The sequence below is a fragment of the Oncorhynchus kisutch genome, linkage group LG14 (assembly GCF_002021735.2).
Source record: "Oncorhynchus kisutch isolate 150728-3 linkage group LG14, Okis_V2, whole genome shotgun sequence".
Taxonomy (NCBI): domain Eukaryota; kingdom Metazoa; phylum Chordata; class Actinopteri; order Salmoniformes; family Salmonidae; genus Oncorhynchus; species Oncorhynchus kisutch.
In genome coordinates, this window is record NC_034187.2 from 27,455,767 (window position 1) to 27,481,022 (window position 25,256).

At 43.6% G+C, this 25,256-nt stretch overlaps 1 protein-coding gene across 3 annotated transcripts; it reads right to left on the bottom strand.

Annotated features, from left to right (window-relative positions):
• Positions 1–1,318: 1,318 nt before the first annotated feature.
• Positions 1,319–23,057, bottom strand: atg2b (autophagy related 2B). 3 transcript variants are annotated; one of them, XM_020501169.2, is made up of 43 exons: positions 22,961–23,057; positions 21,599–21,998; positions 21,324–21,486; positions 21,015–21,167; positions 20,812–20,914; positions 20,504–20,666; positions 20,236–20,415; positions 20,030–20,126; positions 19,766–19,930; positions 19,479–19,630; positions 19,272–19,383; positions 18,935–19,178; positions 18,682–18,844; positions 18,415–18,507; positions 17,987–18,175; positions 17,582–17,855; positions 17,370–17,478; positions 17,061–17,268; positions 16,795–16,937; positions 16,511–16,674; positions 16,100–16,275; positions 15,828–15,978; positions 15,497–15,690; positions 15,264–15,344; positions 15,034–15,140; positions 12,484–12,576; positions 12,325–12,395; positions 12,145–12,221; positions 11,881–12,051; positions 11,447–11,579; positions 11,155–11,354; positions 10,851–11,080; positions 10,558–10,675; positions 10,269–10,460; positions 10,068–10,169; positions 9,817–9,895; positions 9,457–9,676; positions 6,876–6,945; positions 6,566–6,648; positions 6,273–6,394; positions 4,807–4,961; positions 4,531–4,680; positions 1,319–4,390 (listed from the first exon to the last, which is right to left on the bottom strand). In XM_020501169.2, exons 2-43 carry the CDS (start codon positions 21,758–21,760, stop codon positions 4,160–4,162), a joined length of 6,243 nt encoding a protein of 2,080 aa, XP_020356758.1. In that variant the 5' UTR covers positions 21,761–21,998; positions 22,961–23,057; the 3' UTR covers positions 1,319–4,159. The 3 variants fall into 3 exon arrangements, with proteins under 3 accessions (XP_020356758.1, XP_020356757.1, XP_020356756.1); XM_020501168.2 differs by lacking the exon at positions 22,961–23,057 and adding an exon at positions 22,640–22,749; XM_020501167.2 differs by lacking the exon at positions 22,961–23,057 and adding an exon at positions 22,631–22,745.
• Between the last annotated feature and the right edge of the window lie 2,199 nt (positions 23,058–25,256).

Here is a 25,256-nt window from a genome sequence, read left to right on the forward strand (position 1 = left end):
ATGTATCGACCCCAAGGCTTTTGTGAGTTTCTTTTATTTTTAGCACCCTTACGTAGACACCCACACCCGTTCAATGCATCGAATGGTGTTGGAGTCGAGGGAAAACAAGTAAGCGTTACCAAATATAACAATGTTCATTTGATAACTATTCTAATAAAGTGTGTATATAAAACGTATTAAACACGTCTGTAAAACCACAATGAGGACATCGACCCATCAAGCTAGTTTTCATAAATCATTGGGAACGTCAGAGTAATCTGAAATGGGGGCATTCATTTAGTTTCACATTTATAACAATACATAGGCATTTCATCATTAAGACCTCAGCCACAGTCATCTAACAGACTCCATCCAGAGCGACACACATAAGCAACCAGGGTCAACGCCCTGCTCAAGGGCACGTCGACAGATCTCCCACAAGATCAAAAACGAGGACCGGAACCAGGGATCCATCAGCCACCGGCCCAAGCTCCCACTCACAGTTCACCAAGAGCTGCCCCTCAACCATCCGAGATTTTTGTGCATATTGAAAATGTCTGGGATCTTCACATGTTGTGTTTATATTTTTGTTCAGTATAAATCCAATCTTTTTTTCAAATTGGACATATTTCCCCTTACAAAAGTATCTGTACGTTGTGTCGCAATAAACGTTTGGTCCATTCTACTCAGGAGCACTTCTATTTTCCAGATCCACAGAGTTTACACCCTAAGGAATGTTGCTGCTCAATTTGCACCCCTTAAAGAGTTTTTAATATTGGACATACACATATTGCACCATACAAAATTATGTGTATGTTGTGACACAGTAAAAAGGGGTCCATTCTCCTCAGGAGCACTTCTAGTTTCCAAATCCACAGAGGTTACACTCAGGGGGGAAGTGGCTGCCCTTTTGACAGCCCTTATATAGAGCAGCCCATCAACTTAAATCCAATCGTTTTTGTCATTTTGGACATACATATTACGCCATACAAAATTATCTATTCACTAGAGTCCATAGCATTCAAAAAAGATGAGTTTGAACGAAAAAGTTTGCATGAGGCCCCTTGACACTATATGGTACAAATATAGCACTGTAAGGGAAAAAAAAACTATTGATTGGGTCCATAAAACTGCGGTCCAGTAATGTCACTTTAACTCTCCGCTGACTAATTCAGGAATATACCATAACTATTTTAGCTTACTCTTTGTGCTTCAATTGTGAAATAAAACGCCATTCCAAACCAGACTTACACTTTTGGCTTGCATTATAATGGAGATGCCAAATTCCGACTATTAGCAGGTGATTAGGTGAGAAACAATGTAAATCAGTAGACGTATGTCACAAATTTCAAATGTGTCTATTTAATAAGCTGTGATAGTATTGGGCATGACAATGTACTATTGTAAGGTTACGTTGTATCAATATCTGCACAAGTACGGTATGGGAGTAGTACAACAAATTTACCAACTGGCTCTGCACTTGTCTCCTATTTTTTATGCTCCACTGATGAACATTATTATAAAGGAGATAACGTTTGGCCACAAAATCTTTGGTTTCCTTCTCAAAAGGCAATATATTTCAGTGGACATTAGTTTATTTCCCTTTTAAGAATATTTCATGCTTTAAATACAAATTGTGAAGATCAACTGTACACCTATGTACAATAAACAATATTCTCTATTATCACATGCATTACAATTCCCATTACAGTTAAACATTTTTGTAATGAACTACTGTCCAAAACAACTCAGGGGTGTAGAGCAAATGTAAAGGCTGCATTATCACATGAGCTATCTCCAAAATAAGCACATAGGCCAAAAAAGACTAGTCCAATATTTCAAACATGGGCACGATATTTAAGACCAGACAGCACATAGTGAAATAAAGTTTCACACTGACATTTGAAAAATGTAAAATTGAGAAGCAGTCTACTTCGCACATTAAAGAACTTGCTACACAGGCAATTATACCATACGACTGCAGCCTGCAATTCTCTTATAAATGTATTTAGAAGACAACAGCCATAAAATCAGGAACAAGTCTAACACCCCCATTGTACTGGTAACAAGTGACCTTCACATCACTTGTAATTAAAAGTGCAGATGATCTATACATTTTACCGCAACACATTCCACAATGCTGAGAGTCTTTTAGGATGCTCTCTGCAAGAAATGTTACATAGAATGCTATCAAGCTCACACATACATATCCACATATGCTAACCCTTATAAAATGTTAGGGGACATACACTTCAATAGCTTACAACATCTCTGGTCGAGATATAGTGTTATTTGACACCAAGTAGGATAAGATCATGTTGAATATGACAAACTACAGACTGGCTGTTATCACGATTGTTAAAAAAAAAAGATTCAATGAAATGCTGAGCTTCCAGACACCACTCCTCATCTCTGTCCCTTTTACGGACATGGTATATTACTTTTCCTCACTGTTACCGTTATGGAAAGATTCTCAACATTCAAAACGATCCAGTCCTATCCTCAAAGCTAAAGGTAATCAATTATGATCCACAGTAGGGAGGGACATATGACAGTGACCTCTATGACTCTACATTAACTGCTCCTACGAGTCCCTCTATCTAACAACATATGGTATTACAACAGTATATTACCATGAAGGCACTGCAGGGGGAAATGTGCTAGGAAGTTAACACAAGCTGATTCACACTAGTTCAAACTGCAACAAGTCTACGAGATGAATTGTGTTTTATTTACACCAGAGCTGACTTTTCAGCACCACTACATTTTGGCTATATACTCCATCCTGTATATAGCCATGTTATTTTCTACTCCCTATACAGTGCCTTTGGAAAGTATTCAGACCCCTTGACTTTTTCCACATTTTGTTACATTACAGCCTTATTCTAAAATGGATTAAATATTTTTTTTTCCTTCAGCAATCTACACACAATACCCCATAATGACAAAGTGAAAACAGGTTGCTAGAGATTTTAGCAAATTTAGAAAAATGTAAAACAGAAATATCTTATTTACATAAGTATTCTGACCCTTTGCTATGAGACTCAAAGTTGAGCTCAGTTGCATCCTGTTTCCTTTATGGTAGAGTGACCAGATGGAAGTCACTCTTCAGTAAAAGGCACATGACAACCCGCTTGGAGTTTGCCAAAAGGCACCTAAAGGACTCTCAGACCGTAAGAAACAAGATTCTCTGGTCTGATGAAACCAAGATTGAATGCCAAGCGGCACGTCTGGAGGAAACCTGGCACCTTCCCTACGGTTTTTCTCAGCGGCAGGGACTGGGAGACTAGGCAGGATCGAAGGAAAGATGAACGGAGCAAAGTACAGAGAGAGCTATACAAAAACCTGCTCCACAGCACTCTGGACCTCAGACACAGCCAAGACAACGTAGGAGCGGCTTCTAGACAAGTCTTTAAAATGTCCTTGAGTGGCCCAGCCAAAGCCCAGACTTGAACCCAATCAAACTTCTCTGGAGACCTGAAAATAGCTGTGCAGCGATGCGCCCCATCCAACCTGACAGAGCTTGAGAGGATCTGCAGAGAAGAATGGGAGGAACTCCCCAAATACAGGTGTGCCAAGCTTGTGTAGCGTCATACTCAAGACTCAATACTGTAATCACTGCCAAAGGTGCTTCAACAAAGTACTGAGTAAAGGGTCTGAATACTTATGTAAATGTAATATTTCCATTTTTTATATTTAATAAATTAGCAGAAATTTCTAAAAACCTGTTTCTGCTTTGTCATTATGTGGTATTGTGTGTAGATTGATAAGGGGAAAAAAAAAACAATTGAATAAATTTTAGAATAAGGCTGTAACGTAAAAAATGTGGAAAAAGTTGAGGATTCTGAATACTTTCTGAAGGCACTGTATGTTATTTTTACTCGTTATTTACTGTGTATTTATTCCTCGCATCACTATTTCTATTAGATTTTTTATCTGATCTTTAACTCGGCATTGTTGGAAAAGTACCCGTAAGTAAGCATTTCACTGTTAGTCTACTATGCCGGTTGTCTACGAAGCATGTGACAAATAAAATGTGATTCCATTTTTTGCATCCTTCCAGCTTGTAAGACTCAAAAGGCCTTGCAACAGCTGAGACGGAGTGTGTTCTCTGAAACAAAATACACCGCCCTCTGATTCCGCACAATCATCTCTTCAGTCATTGGATAGCAGTCGACAATCACTCCTCCCCTTGCCGCCATTTCTGGGATTCCTCCTGGCGTGCATCTGGGTGGATCTGGTTCCTCATGCCCCCCAGTACGTTGGAGGTGGCCTCGGTGGCCATGATGAGAGGCTTGACCACAGCTGGGGGGAGCTGTCTAAGGACCCCACCCACTGCCCCGGTCATCCCACGCTGCTCATGCTCCCGTGTGGCCGTGTCATAGATGGTCAGAGCAGTGTCCGTGATTCCCTGTTGGGACACACACATTGAACATGATTTATAACAGTCCTGATAAGTAACTTCATTCTGTACTCAATATTGTAGTGTGTTACACTTTAAGCAGCACTACAAGCAGATGAGATGCAAATTGTTAGCATCTTGCAATTTACCTCTTTTACAACACTGTAAGCGTTGGCTACTCCTTCTCTTAGGTCAACTGGCTGATGAGCAAATCGGTAATGAGAGAACCGTTTTATTCTCTTCATTTCCCTCTCATCGGATCCTGGAGATACCATGTCATAGGCAGTCTCTGCTGCTGCCTGAAGAGCACAAATCATTTTGCATTCCATTATTGAGCCTGACAAACTGCTAACACAGAAGTTGAGATGCAGGACAGTTACAACCTACATTAGAAATATTCTATCTGGACCAGGGTGTGTTTATACCTGGATAGTCCGCACCATGCGGTTGGTAAGCTCCAGAGCAGCCATAGCTGTGGAAGTGCCAAAGGAAGCAGTACCCCGCTGCAATCCCCGTACAACCCGACCATCCTTCCGGTACTGCTCTATCGGGAGCCACACCAGATCCCTAAATCCCTGGACTGAACAGGCAGAACATTTTATTTGGTCAATACACAAAAATAAAAATAATTAAAAAGTAATTTTAAAAAATCTGTAAAAAAAGTACTCTAACATACATACTGAACAAAAATATAAACGCAAATGTAAAAGATTTTACACTTCAAGTATTAAAGTTCATATAAGGAAAATCAGTCAATTGAAATAAATTCATTAGGCCCTAATCTATGGATTTCACATGATTGGGAATGCAGATAGGCATCCCTTGGTCACAGATACCTATAAAAAGTAGGGGAGTGGAACCAGTTAGTATCTTGCATCATGCAGCGTGACATCTCCTTCACATAGAGTTGATCAGGCTGTTGATTGTGGTCTCTGGAATTGTGTATAGATCCTTGAGACATGGGACAGTGCATTATCCTGCTGAAACATGAGGTGATGGTGGTGGATGAATGGCATGACAATGGGCCTTAGGATCTAGTCACGGGATCTCTGTGCATTCAAATTGCCATTGATAAAATGCAACTGTGTTTGTTGTCCGTAGTAAATGCCTGCCCATACTATAACCCCACCACCCCAATGAGGTACTCTGTTCACACATTGTCTGCGGTTGTGAGGCCAGTTGGACGCACTGTCAAATTTTCTAAAACGACGTTAGAGGCGGTTTATGGTAGAGAAATGAACATTCAATTCTCTGGCAACAGCTCTGTGGACATTCCTGTATTCAGCATGCCAATTGCATGCTCCCTCAACTTGAGACATCTGTGGCATTGAGTTGTGCAACAAAACTGCACATTTAAGAGTGGCCTTTTATTGTCCCCATGCACAAGGTGCACTTGTGTAATGATCATGCTGTTTAATCAGCTTCTCCTTCTATGCCACACCTATCAGGTGGATGGATTATCTTGGCAAAGGAGAAATGCTCACTAACAGGGATATAAACAAATTTGTACACAACATTTGAAAAAAACACGTTTTTTTGTGCATACGGAAAGTTCCTGGGATCTTTTATTTCAGCTCATGAAACATGGGAGACACTTTACATGTTGCGTTTATATTTTTGTTGTGTGTAAGCATAACAATAGTATTTTTTATGTTGATCCAAAAGCTTACAGACCTAATTTCCTGTTTGGCGCAATTGGCCAAAAGCATGACCTTTGTCACAGTATCTTGTGTGATGCTGAGAGGCTGAGACAGAATCTTCTTACAAAGATCCAGTTAATCATTTAAGGAAGCCCTTGCAAATTAAACCACATGCAACATGCTGTCTGATTAATAGGTGAAGGCATTAGTGCCTCAAAACCAGTTTATCAACATACACATGTCCTACTTACCCAACTGTACCAGCGAGTGGATAGGTCCCACTCCACCCAACAGTCCTGGCAGCTGGTTCTTCTTGATGTCGTTCAGCCACTCATTTATTGCATAGGAAAAGAGCTTATCCACTCCCAACAGTCTGGAAGAAAACCAATAATGTCCTCACAGTTACTGCATACTGTATTATTCATACTATACATAGATAGCTTGTGTGTCATCATTTAACATAAAGAATGACCCAATTAAGTGTTGGTAGGTCCAATGATAACAAATCATACTAATATGAGGGGACTGTACTGATTAAACCTACCCTTGTCTGTAGCATAACCGCCTTAGTTTCAACTCGGAGCAATTCAGCTGTGTCAACCCAATCACAATACCAGCAAACGTTCCCTGTAACAGAGGAACAGCGTAGGAAACATGAGCAAAATGTGCTACTGTGAGGGTAAGAAATGTTATACTTATAAGGAATGTGCTTAACCATCAGAGCTTGTGAACCAAAATATTGCACAATATGTAAACTGGACAACACCAGTTGTCAAGCCTGTCAACACTGGAATCACTGAACACAAAACTGAATGTGTATGCAGTGTTTTTAAGAGATTGTTAAAACAACATACCTGCTCCATTGAAACATGTTTCCCATGGTAATCCAGACGAATGGGAACTTCAGAAGTAAACCGAAACTCTCTGAGGGAAATCAAACAAATTAAAACAAATATTTCATAATTTGCTAACATCATCAATAAACACAATGTGGACACCTGCTCGTCTCATTCCAAAATCATGGGCATTAATATGGAATTGGTCTCCCCTTTGCTGCTATAAAAGCCTCCACTCTTCTGGGAAGGCTTTCCACTAGATGTTGGAACATTGCTGCGGGGACTTGCTTTATTCATTTATTTTTGGACCTTGCCATGCTGAAACAGGAAAGGGCTTTCCCCAAACAGTTGCCACAAAGTTGGAAGCACAGAATCATCTAGAATGTCATTGTATGCTGTAGCATTAAGATTTCCCACGAGTCCAATGGCAAGCGAGCTTTACACCACTCCAGCCGACGCTTGGCATTGGACATGGTGATCTTAGGCTTGTGTGTGGCTGCTGCTCATCCATGGAAACCCATTTCATGAAGCTCCCGACGAACAGTTCTTGTGCTGACGTTGCTTCCAGAGGCAGTTTGGAACTCGGTAGTGAGTGTTGCAACCGAAGACAGAAGATTTATACGCGCTACAGCACTCTGCAGTCCCCGGTCAGGGAGCATGTGTGGCCTACCACTTCGCCGTTGAGCCGGTGTTGCTACTAGATCTTTCCACTTCACAATAACAGAACTTACAGTTGACTGGGGCAGCTCTAGCAGGGCAGAAATTTGATGAACTAACTTGTTGGAAAGGTGGCATCCTATGACAGTGCCACATTGAAAGTCACAGTTCTTCAGTAATTGTTTGTCTATGGCAATTGCATGGCTGGGTGCTCAATTTTATACACCCGTCAGCAACGGATGTGGCTGAAATAGCTGAATCCACTAATTTGAAGGGCTGTCCACATACTTTTGTATATACAGTCGTATGAAAAAGTTTGGGCACCCTTGACAATTTCCATAATTTCCATTTATAAATAATTAGGCGTTTGGATCAGCCATTTCATTTTGATCTATTAAATAACTGATGGACACAGTAATATTTCAGTAGTGAAATTAGGTTTATTGGATTAACAGAAAATGTGCAATATGCATCAAAACAAAATTAGACAGGTGCATAAATTTGGGCAGCACAAAAGAAAAATCACATCAATATTTAGTAGAGCCTCCTTTTGCTAAAATAACAGCCTCTAGACGCTTCCCATAGCCTCTGAGTGTCTGGATTCTGGATGAAGGTATTTTGGACCATTCCTCCTTACAAAACATCTCCAATTCAGTTAGGTTTGATGGTTGCCGAGCAAGAACAGCCCGCTTCAAATCATCCCACAGATTCTCAATGATATTCAGGTCTGGGGACTGGGATGGCCATTCCAGAACATTGAGAGCAGTGTTTTGGGTCGTTGTCTTGTTGAAATGTCCAGCCCCGGTTTAACTTCAACTTTGTGACTGATTCTTCAACATTATTCCCAAGAATCTGCTGATATTGAGTGGAATCCATGCGACCCTCAACTTTAACAAGATTCCCAGTACCGGCACTGGCCACACAGCCCCACAGCATGATGGAGCCCCCACCAAATTTTACTGTGGGTAGCAAGTGTTTTTCTTGGAACGCTGTGTTCTTTTGCCGCCATGCATAACGTCCCTTGTTATGATCAAATAACTCAATCTTTGTTTCATCAGTCCACAGCACCTTATTCGAAAATGAAGCTGGCTTGTCCAAATTTGCGTTTGCATACCTCAAGCGACTCTGTGGCGTGTGTGCAGAAAAGGCTTCTTCCGCATCACTCTCCCATACAGCTTCTCCTTGTGCAAAGTGCACTGAATTGTTGAACGATGCAGTGACACCATCTGCAGCAAGATGATGTTGTAGGTCTTTGGAGGTGGTCTGTGGGCTGTTTTTGACCGCTCTCACCATCCTTCGCCTCTACGATATTTTACTTGGCCTGCCACTTCTGGCCTTAACAAGAACTGTGCCTGTGGTCTTCCATTTCCTCACTATGTTCCTCACAGTGGACACTGACAGCTTAAATCTCTGTGATAGCTTTTTGTAGCCTTCCTCTAAACCATAATGTTGAACAATCTTTGTTTTCTTTGTCGTTTGAGAGTTGTTTTGAGGCCCCCATGTTGCCACTCTTCAGATGAGAGTCAAAGAGAACAACAACTTGCAACTGGCCACCTTAAATACCTTTTTTCATGATTGGATGCACTTGTCTATGAAGTTCAAGGCTTAATGAGCTCACCAAACCAATTGTGTGTTCCAATTAATCAGTGCTAAGTATTTATAGTTATTCAAATCAACAGAATGACAAGGGTGCCCACATATTTGCATAGCCTATTTTTCACATCTGATTTAATTTCATACAACTTAATATTGCTACACTAAAAATCTTTCTCTGGACAATACCCCCATACTCAGCTTTCATTAGAAAATAAATGGCATGCCACTGTGATCATTTTCTGTGACGACAGAGTAAATTTTTATGCAGCCTCAGAGGGGTGCCCCAACTTTTTTATACGACTGTATAGTGTACCTGTCCACCTCTACACATAGTAAGGACATCTACCTGAAGAAGATGGGCTGGTCAGTGAAGGATGATGCAGTGGCAACCTCAGATTCCCCAGAGTCGCTGTTACTGGGCAGGGTGAGGCCGTTGAGACTGAGGCTGGAGCGGCTCTGTGCAGGCACAGAGATGATGGGGGCAGGGTCCTGGCTCCCACCTCCATTCTTAGTGAAGCTGCACGAGACCTCTGGGGCAGACGGCTTCTTCATTGAAACACACAGTGCTGCAGACCAATAAATGCATCATTGAGGGTCAACATTTTGCTCAGCGACAAATCATGAAATTAAAGCCGTGATGAAAATGCTATTCAATAGGCTACATAATATTTCATACAATAGTAGCCTCTAGCCAAGGATATTTTACCTTCTTGATCAGGTGGAGAGAACATCTCAACTTCAGCAGCAAGGCTAGCAAAGAAGTCTTTCAAGAAAAACAATGCATCCTACATGAAAATAAAAAGCCTGTGTCATTTCAAAGGGATCAATATTAAAACTGAAATGTGTTAAATGAGAGCATGTGAAAGCCTACCAATTTCCATGTTTTGAAATATTTTGCAAACCTCAGAAGGATGTATGATTAACTAGATAAAACCAGCATGTTTTTCTCTGGCTCACCTGATCGATGTTGAGGCGAAGGGGCATGAGTGAGACTCTCAGACAGCACTCCTGGGGTGCTTGACCCGTCTCTGGACACATGTGCAGAGCCCGAACTGTCAGCTGCAAGAAAACAAAAACGCATTCAGCCTCATCCACTACCATGTCTTTGATGTGACCACAGTCACATGGACATTACTCTAGATGCCCAGTGTCCCTCACCATGTTGGAGTGGGCCGTGCGGGGCATCTCCTTGCTGGAGTAGAGGTACAGGAACTTGTTCATCTGGGAGGTGGCCAGTCTGTCTCTGATCTCCAGGTCCTGGACGATGAGCACCTGCCGGGACACAGGCTGGTCCGCCGCCGACCCAGAGGCCACCGGGACCTGGGGGTATACCTCATGTTGGAACCGCACCTGAGAAAAGAGCAAGAGGTCCTAAACTTTAGCTTCAGACTCATAGGCAACATGTTGTATAGTTACAGGAGAGGGGGGTTGTGTCATGTTCTCTTACCTTGCTGAGCTGGATCTCCATCAGGACGTCAGGGTTCCTGCCCCGCCCCCCCCCGGCCCGTCCTCCACCCCTGCCCTGTCTGACTGGGGTCTGGGAGGGGGAGCTGTGTGGGGTACACCTTCAACATAACCCAAACATTAACAGAGGAAACTTGATAATCTGTTGCACCTTTTGAGCATTACATCCGTTTCTTTCTCTAGCCATCCTGACATTTCACACAATCTCAGTTCACATCTCCCAGTATTGTTGTTGTAATAAAGAACAGTTGAACAGTCCAAAGCACACACACTCACCCCCAACTTCTAGCTGGAGAGGAGGTGAATGTGGAGCTCCCAAAGTCCTTCCCCCCGTACAGGTGCCAGATGACAGAGATCTCCCTGATGAGGTAGCGCAGCTCTGGGACAGGGAAGTTCAGGGCTCCCCTGCTGGAGTCGCTGCTGTCCAGGGGCAGGCCAAAGTGGTCGTCTTTGATCTCAATGGAGTCTGGGATTAACTTGTTCACCACGGGCTCCTCGTCCCGATCCTGAGACAAACACACCTATCACACCAATGCAATGGAGTGTTGAGTAAGTAAGTGTATGACATGCATGCTCTTACGTCTGCTCTGGAGCCCGGGGTCTCTAGAATACAGAAGTCGTCGGTCTCTGGGACCAGGATAGGGGCAGGGGTGATGAGGGGTGAGTGGAGCGTAGGGTAAGTGGGACTCAGCTCCTGTGGCAGATTTCCGCTCTCGTCCGGGAAAAGGAAGAGGTCAGAGCGAGGCTGGTCGAGGTCATGATTCTGCTCCTCATGAATTCCTGTGGGGGAGAGTAAGGACAACGTAAAATCACTCAGACAACTACTATGCATGTAGTAAATGTCAAGTCGTTTTAGTTGTATGTAGTCTCACCGTTGTGTTGCAAGGCCAGGCTGTGCTGGTTGTCTGTCTCTTCCATGGCCTCACTCATCAGGTCCTGCAGCATCTGCTGCTCAGCGTCGGGGAGCGGAGGGGCCTGGGAAGGGGGCCGGCTTGAAGCCTCCGACTTACCAAACAAACAAGGACATGAACACCATTTTAAGTCAGCAGACAGTAGTCCATTGCCTCACGACAATATTTACACCAGTATAATTTCTACACAGTCCAGACTGGTCTACTCTCTCTAGGCAATAGTTTGATATGCTGTAATGGCTATGTTGAGTCATAAATAAGCCTAAATAAGCAATTTACAGATACAACAAATTCTCCACTGCCCGGTCACTGCTCTTCACTCTCAAGGCAACAGTTTGATATAGCGTAATGGCTATGATAAATCATACATGTATCTGAGGGGTATAAATGCTGACCTTGGCTCTATGCTTGGAACAGGTGCTTTTGGCCTCTGGCCCAGGAGGGGGCACTAGGTCTCCATAGCTGGCCACATACTGGATGAGGTTCATCAGAGCAGCACAGGAGTCTGAACACGTTCTGATGTGGATGACATCACTGGAGCAGCGCAGCTCAAATCTGGGCTCAGTCTGTCAAGACACAGTGAGAAGACTGGATCAACGGTACCATCCTGCTGTTGGAAAGACTTTTCTCATAGATCAACAGAGGTTGTCAGCTCTTACCAATTCTCCATCCACTCCAGGTTTGACAGCAGTGATCCTCAGCTCTAATGTTCCCATGTCTACCACCTGCACATAGTCTGGGAGATAAAGCACATGGGTTACTGGTTCAATCAAATCTGTTTAAATAGAGAACATGTTAAAGCATCTTTGAATAACACATTTTACCAGAGTTTGTCTCACCTCGCATTAGATTTACAGAGACGGCATTGCTCTTGTCAGAGAGGAACAACGCTGCTTCATCCAAAATGATCCTAGAACCAACACAAAATACATACTGAAACACATAAACGTCCAACTTCTGATTTCCTGTCATTGACACGTCCAGTGCTGCAACTGTACCTGAGAGTGGAGGATGAGTGGTCTAAGGAGACACTGCTGGAGATGCTGAATGTCTCCACAACCAACAGAGACCTGAGTGGAAGGTACAGGGGTCTGCAGAGAGGATATACACCATTTTAAAATACAATCATACAGATCAGGTATTCCCAAAATGGGGTACGCGCATTTGTATTTACTTTTTATTAAAAATATATATTTTTTAACATTTCAAACAGTACATTTATATTTTCCAACAGGGCTATAAAGTTGGGTGAGGTTTTTTTCCTCACCTGACTAGCCTCGTTTCACTGCCAAAAATAAAATTAAACCATCTTGTGTTCAGCAAAATAACACAATGTCAAATACAGTTAGCCTAGTCAAACAATTAACATCCAATCACATTAACCGTTACTTTCTCGCAGGAAACCTTCACTCTTACGCAGACATTTAGAAACGAAACATGACAATTCGAAAAACAAGCCACAGGAGTTTTTTGGAGCGAGAATAAAGACGACTTTCAAGTAGTAAGACATGTATAAAAGCAACAGATACCATTAATAAGAAGGGTCTAAAAGCGTTTTATATGGTGAGCTACAGAGTGGCTAGGACAGGCAAGCCCCATACTATTGTGGAGGACTTCATTCTTCCTGCTGCTACGAATATGGCTGGGACAATACTGGGGGAAAAGGCCCCAAAAAACTTTAGACAATGCCTTCATCAAACAACACTGTTTCACGACACATCAGTGAAATGGCAGGAGATGTTTTGAAACAATTATTACTTTGCATCCAAGCCAGTGAATTCTATGCGTTACAGCTGGATGAGTCAGACGTGGCGGGCCTGGTACAGCTCCTGGTATATGTGTTACATTTATGGGGTCAATTAAGGAAGACATCCTCTTCTGCAAACCAGTACAGATACAAACACATCTTGACCACCAAAGTTCATTTGATGTCACAAATCTGTCCAGTACTTTAAAAAACAGGAGAGGATATTTTTAAAGTACTTGACAGATTTGTGACATCAAATGGACTTGTGGTCAAGATGTGTTTGTATCTGTACTGATGGCGTAAAAGCCATGACAGCGAGACATAGTGGAGTGGTAATGTGCGTGCAAGAAGTTGCTCCCGACACCACTTGGGTACACTGCAGCATCCACCGAGAGGCTCTTGATGCCAAGGGAATGGCTGACAGCTTGAAAGATGTTTTGGACACTACAGTGAAAATGGTTAACTTGGTTAAAGCAAGGCCCCTGAACTCTCGTGTATTTTCTGCATCATGCAATGATATGGGCAGCGACCATGTAACGCTTTTACAACAGCGTGCTGGTTATCAAGGGGCAAAGTCTTGACCCATTTTTTTTAAATTGAGAGACAAGCTTAATGTTTTCTTTACTGACCATCACTTTCACTTGTCTGACTGCTTGCATGATGACGAGTTTCTCACACGACTGGTCTATCTGGATGATCTGAATGATCTGAATCTAGGATTACACTTTCCATCAGTGTATGATTTTTTGTGTGCAAATGAACTCAAGCTTACGGACCATGTCAAATGTGATATAGCGAAGCACCTAAGTGAGCTGGGTGCATCATTACGCAGGTACTTCCCCGAAACGAATGACACAAACAACTGGATTTGTTATCCCTTTCATGCCCTACCTCCAGTCCACTTACCGATATCTGAACAAGCCTCATCGAAAATGCAACAAGCGGTTCTGTGAAAATGTTATTTAATCAGAAGCCACTGCCAGATTTCTGGATTGGGCAGTGCTCAGTTTCTTGCCTTAGCAAATCAAGCTGTTAAGACACTGATGCCCTTTGCAATTTCGTACCTATTCTCTGCCCTCACTAGCATGAAAACTAAATACAGGTACAGACTGTGTGGAAAATGATTTAAGACACAGATCTCTCCAATACAACCCAACATTGCAGAGTTCTGTGCATACTTTCAAGCACACACTTCTCATTAACCTGTGGTGAGTTATTCACAATTTTTGATGAACAAATAAGGTTTTATATGTAAGATGGTTAAATAAAGAGCAAAACTATTGATTATTATTATATTATTATTTGTGTCCTGGTCCTATAAGAGCTCTTTATCACTTCCCACGAGCTGGGCTGTGACAAGAACTCACACTCATTCTTATGTTTAATAAATGTACCGTATCGTGTGTGTGTGGGGCAGGCTTACAATGATGACAAAAAATTACATTTGAGAGTGCGCTGACCCTGGTGCTAGAGCGGTACACAACTGGAGGTTCAATGTTCAAAGGGGTACGGGACTATAAAACGTTTGAGATCCAGATACACAGCCGAGTTAGGTTACAAACGTGACTTATCTACACTGTAGTGTAGTCCACTATTTCCACAACTCCCGTCCTCCAGTAACCCAAACAGAACACATTTTTATTGTAGACCTGGACAAGCACACCTGATTCAACTTACCAACTAATCATCAAGCCCTAAATTAATTGAATTAGGTATTTTAAGCTGGGGAAACAACAAAAACGTGTGCTTTTGGGGGTACTCGAGGACTGGAGTTGGCAAACACTGGTCTAGTTAACAGCACCTGTAGTCCAATGAGCAGCTCCACAGGTGCAGATGAAGGGTGGTGACTGAGGCAGGTGGGATGTAACCCAACACAGGCTCATCAGACACATTCAGGAAGTCCACAATCTGTTACACACAACAAAGAAACACTGATCAGACAAGAGTATGGTTAATTTTATCCAAGGGATGCTTAATTTTGTGGCCTCAGATCGTACACAAACACCTTGGATGGACATGTGTTGTGTTTACCTGGTCATACCAGCCCAGTTTGGGGGGAACCACTCGGTGCTGGAGTGTGGTCCCTCTCACTCCCACTGCAACCAGGAACTCCTGCAGAGGAAACACATACTAACAATGAGCATATATCTCCCCGTCTGTCAAAAATGACATGGCTTTTCTTTCTCAAGCAACAGACTAGTGTTTGAAACACTGGCACAAGTTAATGCACACCAATAGTAGAAATGTAAATGGGGTGTACCTACCTTGACATTGCGTTCCATGTTCTGGGAGGAGATCTTGACGGCGACAGACAGCATACTGTGGTCCTCCAGGCCGATGCCCTCAGAAGGGGACGCCCTATCAGTCTCAGAGGGGTAGATGGCCGGCTCCAGCCAATGAGGACGCGTCCTGCAGGGCAGCTTGATGTCGGACACTGGGGTGTCTCCTTCCACCAGACCTAGGTAGAGATAAACCCATACAATGTAACAGACACAGTGGCATCCCCATGAACAATGGCATATTGACTCATTTGCAGAGGGGATCTATGAAGCTCCACCTCAAATGTGTGCCCAGGCTTAACATCTCCCGTCTTACCTTGGTGATAGAGACAGATGTTGCTGGTGTGGAAGCAGATGTAGTGCCTGTCTTTGTAGCCTTCGTACTGTGTCACACTGAACAGGACCCCATTCTTCACCTCCAACCAGAACTCTCCATGTCGGTTATTCAATATAGTCTTATCCTCCTGCTGGAAAATAAAAATACAAATTGGGGGACCAGTCAGTCAAACAGTCTCAGAGAATACCCAGCTGTTTAAATGAAATGTAACTGAGAAATGACAGATCATTGTGAATGTAACTCGGGGTTACCTTAGCGCTGGTCTGCAGAGCCACCAGGCCGTGGTTGACGGTGAGGATTACAGAGAACAGGCTCTGGGAGGTCTTGCTCTGGCCTTTGGGCTTCTTCTTCCTGCGAGATCTGAAGCACTGCTCAGAGGCAGGGGAGTAGTGGTGCATGGTCTCCTCCTCCGATCCACTGTCCTCCTCTACAGGCACAGGACACCACAGCCATACGGGTGGGGAAAGTTGCAGTTCATTTGATATGAAGGAATAACATTTTAACCATTACATTTTAGTACATTTTTACCTGGTACATTAGTACATCTCAATAATATTAATGGACAGAACAGAGTGCACTACAGACTTGCAGCTGCGTATGAAAACCATGAATGAGGTTGAGATGCAGCAGATGTTGGTTGAACTATGTAGGGAGAGTCTCACCCTCAGGGCCAGTGGAGCGGAACGGGCTGAAGCTGTCCTTGGTGTAGTGTGCAGCATTGATCAGCTGGCTGGCTACAGACAGCCCTACTCCATACGGCATGTTCTCCACTGTCTCCACAGGCGAGGGAGCGTTGGGCTCCCATAACAGCAGGTCATTGTTTATCCTGCAAGATGGGGGGAGTTGATTATAGACATAGTAAAATGATCATAATAATATAATAATAATAATAATAATAATAATAAAATACATTTGATTAGTTTCCCCAGTTTTTTGTTCACAGTACCTGTTATGCAGTTTCTCATAAAAGGCTTTGTTGGGTAATGATAATTGCACATTTGGCAAGCACAACTCTAGGATAAAGCGGGAATTGCTCATGGTTTTCTCCTGGAACTCTGTCATTTCAGCCACATCCCCAGGAATGACCATCTAAAGGAGAGGGGAAGAAATGTCAATCATTCAAGTTGCCTTAATTACCAGTCCTAACTAAATGTTGATCAATCAGTCCTAATTATGTTCAAATGAGCATTTCAATAATAAATGTGCTCCTACCTCCTCATTCTCATACATGACCCGGCGTGAGGAGAAGGGGGAGGGTTCAGGCTTCCCAAAATCACAGACATCCTTCAGTGAGTGAGCACCTCCCCCCTCCTCCTCCTCTTCCTCCTCAGGGGAGTGGCCTTCAGCCCCCTCGTCCTCCTCCGCAGTCACACGCTCCAGGATGGAGTGGACAGTGGTGGGGTTGACTTTCAGCACCACTCTGGAGCGGCAGGGGAGGGTTAGTAAGGATAGTTTCACAACATCTAAGGGACAAGGTATGACATGAAGCAGTACAGTACTACATGGACAGGTGTACAGTACCTGGGCCAGTCAAACTTCCCACTGTCAGAGGTGGTCATGTCTCCATCCATGGTGTGGGAGACCCTGAGGAACCTGGCTGCAGGCTGGTCCTCCTGTTCCTGGAACTTCCCTGTGCGAATGGATGAAAAATGAATACAGAAATGATATATATATCAAAAGTGGTTCTGGTTTTGAGGCTAACCTGTCCGTTAGCAGCTGGGTGACATACATACCGACTAGCTCTCTGAAGGTGAGCTCCATCTTGGTCTGCTCTGGGGAGCTGCCGCCTGTGAACTCTGTCTTCACCTCCAGGTCCTCCAGCTCCAGGTACAGAACCTCCTTCTGCAGGGACTTCTTAAACCAGGGGCCTCTCTCCTGGTCCGAACGCAAGTCTGGGATGGGGAAGCGCACCACCAGGCTCAACACAGGAGCATTGACTCTTATCGACACGTGAGTGTTGGCTGGAGTACGGCTGTCATCAAGGAAGACCTCTGTAAAGGCCTTGTGCTATGGGGTGGATGGAACATTTTTGAGGTGATTTACTTTTTCATAGTTATTGCAATAATAGGCAGATTCCTTAAACACATGGTAAAATCGCTGCTATGACTGTGTAAAGATGGTATTAAGACGGTCCTCACCAAGCTGATGTGTTTATTATAGGATGTGTACATGTGAGAGGCCATCATCTCTGTGGTGACTAGTTTCTGTGGCTGTAGCAGAGAGTTGAGGCGGTCCACGATGCTGATGTCCAGCTCAGAGCGGACCGCCCCCAGCTCCACCTGGAAGTCAGCCTTCCTGGGCATGGTGCTCAGACGTACCTGTCCACCCTGGAAGAAAGCATGTAAGGGGGTACTCTATCAGGCACTGTACAGGATTTGCTACATACTGTACATTGTGGGCCGAATACTAACTTGAGATGCACACAAATCTCAGTTTGACATTAATGCATGACTGATGCAGAATTAAGTTGGAGTTACTTGAGAATATGGCAAGTTGGGTTGTGGAACTGGGAATCTAATTACGGTGCATTCACTGCAGCTTTTAATCTCCCTAAGATTGCTCTTACCTGCGTCCCTCTGCGTTCAGACAGTTTATAGAGCAGGTGGAGGCAGGTGGCAGATGGTGCCTCAGTGGTGACAGGGGTATCAAATGTCAGGAGCTGAGGTGGGACAGACCGAGAGAACATCAACATCTCTACAAGCACATGCCATCTATGCCTAGTTCCAAAAATAGAATTAAACATCTGTTATGTTGTTATGATATCTGTTATGCGCATGTGTTGTAATCTGATTACTGGGACACTGTGGATGTTGTTGGTGGGGAGGGCCTTTACCTCTGTGTACTGGACCCCTCTTAGGGACACACCCCTTTGGGCCTCAGAGGGGAAGAGACACTCCAGCAGCTCCATCTGGCCCAGGGACACGTCTGTGCTGAAGCTGTGCAGGCTAGAGCCCTGACAATGCTCATATGTCACCTTCATCCCCTGAGCCACAAACCTGGAGAGATAGAGGACACATATGACATGGGATTGAGTCAGTCAGGTTACTAAGGTGCCAGTGGAGTGCAAAATATGTCAATAAATTCACCTGAGGTGGTCATAGGGGCAGGCATCGTCAAACGCTGTGCGTAACTGGATGAACCCTGCTGGGGGGAGCTGGTCGGAGCAGACAACCCTGAAGAAGTCAGCAGCCATGGGGGCCAGGGGGCTGGGGGCAGCATCTGGTGGGGGCAAGGGGTCGATGTGGAGAACACACACAGCCAGGCTCCCCAGTGTCAGCCTGAAGACCAGCTCCGGCCTGGACTCATCACCATGGGCTTTGGTTGGGTGGGCTGAAACATAGTACAAAATGAGTGAATCACTGACTTGTAAACACCCTGCTCAGTTTATTCTAAATGGTAGTGACAGTGTATCCTGGTTCTTACAGGTCTGTCTCAGCAGCTTGTGTTGGAGTGGTGAGTCCCGCATCAGGAAAGGGCTTTCTTGGGTCTGCTTCTCCCTCTGTCTAGGCACATCAAGGTAATCGTCCCAGAGGTTCTTAGAGGACAAAGGAACAAAGAATTACACTATGTTACAATAACTATGTCATTAGATCAGGTTAAGATGCTTTTACTAAGTCTAGTGAGACGTACCGTGGCATTGCCAGAGGGAGACTCTCCTGGAGAGGGGGAGTAGTTACTGTTGAGTGACAGGTCCAGGTCCACAGTGGGCGGTTCCCCCAGTGGGGGGAGGGATGACAGGCTGTGAGACATGTCCATGTCAGCCATGGAGAAGAAGACATCCTCTGCTCCAACAAGAAAGAAACTAGATCAAACAATTGTTCATGATATTTAGATATAAGCCTGTAATAACTACCAAAAAGCTCAATACAAATCATCAGGTTATTAAACAGTGGTTGGAGGTAACAATTAATCTGAACCTCGGCTGGACACAGTTCTGGTGGTCTGGCTCTCGAAAAGGTCAGGGTCTTCCCCGGCCATCATTGAGTCCTTCTTCAGGCAGCGGTTTAACTCCATGTGGAGCCGATACTCATCCTCCTGCTGCATGGGACGGTTCCTCTTGTCCTTCCCCCATTCTGGCCCACCTTCGGACACAAAAGCAGAGGCTTATAGTGTTTCACTCAACAACCTCTGAGGCAGCTCCTTTTAAGGTATCATCATTAAATTGCAATCATTAAACCCACCTGAGCCTGAAAAAACTCCAAACATGTCCAGGAGTAGGTGAACTTGCCGTGGAGATAGCAGCACGATCATTGTACTGATCTGTCCATCAACATCCAACTGAAAAACAAAACAACCCTTTCAAAGACCAAGACATTCTGTGCATTTCAGTGTGTCCAAGTTTCACAGCTGCTGTGCCATTTCAATCGTGTGAGAATGCTGACCCAACCTTTGCTCCAGGCATGGTTTGGTTCTGTTTCAGGACAAGCGACAGATCGATTCTGCCACTAAGGTGACCAATCTGCATGGGTTCAAAGGGTGTTGCAGAGGAAACAGGCTCCGTGAACTGGGGGTGTGGCTCACAGATTATCCTGGGGTTCCAGCTGGGGGATAACTTGGCCTCTGTCTCCTAAGGGTGTGCAGAAAAGGGAAGAGCGAGTGAGTATCAGTTATCTGTGCTTAAAACTACACATGCGATTATTTGGATGTAGACTCACTGCTGGGATGGGTGAGGATTTGAAGCCAGCTCTGGCCGCCTCTGAAAACTCGTCCCAGAAGACGGTGACACCCTCCAGTTGCAGGTTTTTATGTGCAAACGTGGTGGGCTGGTGCACATTCACACTGGAGCTCTCCTCGCCCGTCTCATCACAATAAACAATCCTGAACAACACAAAACAGATAAGGATTTAAGAGCTCACGTAAAGAGTGGAAAGCTCTGTAAACTGCTCAATAAAATCAGGAATACCTAAGTAAAAGTTATTGGACACTACTCGAATGTGCAAGTAGTTGTTATAACCTAACTTACTTGTTGATTCGCATCTCAAGACCGATTCCTGTTTTGGAGTTTTCTGGAACATGTTCTATTCTGAGAACCGTGTCCAAAAAAGTCACCTTGACTCTTCTCAGAACTACAGAAATGAAAGTAGAAATCATAATCAACCCTATTGATCCTTGGGGAAAAAGGCCCAATCAAGTGTTAACTTATTGTACAGTAACTTTGTACTGTACCTGTTTCTATGGTCTCTGCAAACTTCTCCAATCCCTCTAGTGGCTGAAAGCTTTCCCCCAAGTCATCCGTTAGTCTCTGGCTCAGACACTCTTTGGCAAGCTGCATGCTGCTTGTCATGAAGCTGGACCAGTACATGGGTTCCAAACCTGATGCTAGGGGCACACAGGAAGAAACAGTCATGGTCAACATGATTTATTCCATTTGTAGTCGATGTGGAATCGTTAGCTAGTTAGCTGTGTGCGCACTCGTAGCAGGTAGCCACAGTAAAATGATACTGAAGAAACAAACAAATGGAGGTGTCTTCTTACCCATGCGTGGTCTGGGTCTGAACACCATCTCCAGTCCCTTGACCTCGAGGGCACAGTTCTCCTGCAGCAGGGACGCCCATGGTACGGTCAGGGAGATGGTCTGGATGAAGCCCTCTATTACCTCGAAGGGGGCATCCACTGACTCCAAAATCTCATTCAAAGACTGAAGGGGAAGAAATAGCACTCAGGCAAAGGTACACACAAAGCATTTATGTCAATACAAATCCAATTATGCCATTGCTATTATTTGTTTACACAACAACGGTTGAACTTACCCACTTGTCCAACGGCACTTGTGCCAGGGATCCAGTGCCTTGATAGAGGTCTAAGCTAAGCTGATCTAAACTCAGTTTCTCTTGTAGGAAATTGCCCAAATACCGATGCAAAAGGTATCTGCATGCCCGCTTCTTTATAGACTCAGAAAATGGCCAAGGCATGTTGGTCTGATAATTGTGGTGGCTGCCAAATGGCTCCAAATATGGAGAAAAAGGATGTTGGAGAACTATATATTTATCATAAGCATGGGTAGCATGGGTAGCATAGGCAGTATCGGTCTTGTCATCCTGGCAATTTAAAATCAGGAAAATGTCAGCTTAAACATCCTATACATACAGTGAGAATTCTATGGTTTCTATGGAGAGATGTGGCGATAATTCCAACTTCAGTTCGCTGTACCTATCAATGAAAAGGAACATAAGATTGAAACTCAACTTCACATTTGAACACCACACTAGATAACAAGTTAAGACTTCAGTACCAGTACCATAGCAATATTGTTGTCATTCCTAGGAAGAAAAGTAGACAGTATTACTGTTGGTAGCTACATGTGGGTGACACCACCCTGACTTCCAAGCGTCGGGTTAATATCTATAAAGAATGGGTGGCAATATCTAGCTAGCATCACATCATTGTTTGCGCAAACCGGGTGTCTAACGTTACTCGCTTGATAATCCTGTCCATACCGTCAACTGAAAGGATCCGGCGAAATGTGATAGGTTTTAATGGTTTGACAATACTGCTAGGTTATTTTAGTTTGATTACAAATATGTAGCTAGTATGACAAGCTTACCAGGGTATGTCGATAGCTATAAAATTAAATCCCCACATAATCGACTTGTTTCTCGTCTGGGGTTGTTAGCTAGCTAATGTTAGCACGACCAAGCTAGCATGAACCTCTTGAACATCTTGGACTAGAACTAGTTTGTCTGCCACGCTCTTTTGAATATAGCTCAACTGACATGGCACGACAATATGTTACGTGTCATATAATGAGTTCTATATAGCAATTTGATGGCATAATAGCTTACGTTTCTCACCGTCTGCATGAATTGTTTACAAACACTTTCATGACACTGCACCATTGAGGGAGTTCGATAACGTAAACCAGTCTATGGCTCGTGACATGTGACCGGGTAAAACCGGTGAGTGAGGGACGCCCTCTCAAATCGAACAGTAATCTGCGCGCTCATCCATGTTGTCAACAAGGCAGCATGATGCATCGTTAAGAAACACACAACATTTATTTTCCATAAAATATGTTCTAATTTTCAAACGAGATAAATAATTTTGATCAAATTCAATCACTTTTGTATTTAAAAACACATCAATCAAACTATTACTACACGTGATTAACCTACGTCACTTTTGTTTTGAGCAGTCTTCGCCATCGGCCAGAACCGGGCACCTGGCTCACGACCGGTTTCCAAAACAGATGCAATCAAGGCTAACCCGCTTCACCCGGGGTATGTCCGGGCATTAATATAACTCCCCCTTGACGCTTTCCACGCTCCGCTGTACGTAAGAAGACAGGGGGACGTACACAACCGCACTCCACCCCTTCTGCGAAAATCTACTAAAAGTGTTTACTGCTCATATGCTCCCAGTAAAGCTTTTTCCTCCACAAGCCATTCCACTTGAACTGTTTCTTATGACTTCTGATCAGAATATTGCCATGTTCAAAATCAATGTGTAGAAATAATTGCAAATAATTAATTATCAAAAATAATTAATAACAGTGGTGTTGAGGGGGGTGCTGAGGAGTATTTCTGTCTGTTATAAAGTTATTTTGTGGAGAATAACTCATTCTGATTGGCTGGGCCTGGCTTCCCAGTGGGTGGGCCTGTCTGCCAAGCAGACGGCCGATGCCTTCCAAGGCCCACCCATGGCTGCACCCCTGCCTAGTCATGTGAAATCCACAGATTAGGGCCTAATGCATTAATTTCAATTGACTGATTACCTTATATGAACTCAGTAAAATCATTGAAATCGTTGCATGTTGCATTTATATTTTTGTTCAGTGTATAAACATTTTAAAAATGAATCTATGGCATTTATTTAAGATGCTTAAGACAAAAGCTTATACTAAATAAAACAAATGATTTAAACAGTGCAGAAATTGTGGTTTCACTTTTTTTTTAAATGAAATAGTTTGTCTTCAACCTCACCCTCACGTCCCTGAATGTTCTCTGCTCCCTACCTGCTAAGCTACCAGTCAGGGCAATGCCTCGATCGACAGCATCATTGCGTTTTGGTACACCAGAAGTACATTTATTTCCAATGAAACGCTGCGTTTGCCTTGCAGCATCGCGTTAGAGAGGCAGTTGCCGTAGGTTCTGTGTGGTGCATACATTGGATTTATCGAGTGTATGCGTCAAACTGTATTTGTAGTTGAATGTTGAACTTTTGTTACACACACACAGATGATGCTGCATACCACTTTGCACAATAACGCTGTATGTGTGATCGAGGTGTAAACTACTTCTTTGAGGTTTATTGGCAGACTACATAAGGTGTATTGGCACAATCTAATGTAGAGGTAGTAAAAAAGGTTAAACCTCTATTATGAAATACTAACTATATTTGTAAGTACATTGTTCAGTAGAGGTCAGTGTTTGAAAGTAGTTTGGAATCGAAGAAAGCACCAGAACCACAGTAAAATCAGTGGGATCTCGCGTTTCGCAACACATGGTTGAAAACGCAGCGTTCTGTTGGAAATTAATGTACTTCAGGTTTACCAAAACGCTGTCGGTGTGATCGAGGCGTTAGCTGCTTAGTGATTTCAACTCATGCCTCAGCTCCGATATCAAATGTAAAATCACTAGTGAACAGTAGTAACTATGGTATGAGATGCTAGTCATACTCTGGTCTCAGTAGTTATCACATGACTCATGAATGAATTCCAAACCATCACAACAGAGCAGGCTTTAAATCAAATTAAATGTTATTTGTCACATGAGCCGACAACAGTGAAATGCTTACTTACAAGCCCTTAAACAACAATGCATTTTTAAGAAAAATAAGTGTGGGGGGGTAGTCCGGGTAGCCATTTGATTAGCTGTTCAGGAGTCTTATGGCTTGGGGGTAGAAGCTGTTAAGAAGCCTTTTGGACCTAGACGTGGCACTCCGGTACCATGTGCTGTGTGGTTGCAGAGAGAACAGTCTATGACTTGGGTGGCTGGAGTCTTTGGCAATTTTTAGGGCCTTCCTCTGACACCGCCTGGTATAGAGGTCCTGGATGGCAGGAAGCTTGGCCCCAGTGATGTACTGGGCCGTACGCACTAGAGGTCGACCGATTATGATTTTAACGATTATTGGAGGACCAAAAAAGCCGATGCCGATTAATCGGCCGATTAAAAAAAATATATATTTGTAATAATGACAATTACAACAATACTGAATTTTTTATTTTTTATTTTATTTTATTTCACCTTTATTTAACCAGGTAGGCTAGTTGAGAACAAGTTCTCATTTGCAAGTGCGACCTGGCCAAGATAAAGCATAGCAGTGTGAACAGACAACACAGAGTTACATATGGAGTAAACAATTAACAAGTCAATAACACAGTAGAAAAAAAGGGGAGTCTATATACATTGTGTGCAAAAGGCATGAGGAGGTAGGCGAATAATTACAATTTTGCAGATTAACACTGGAGTG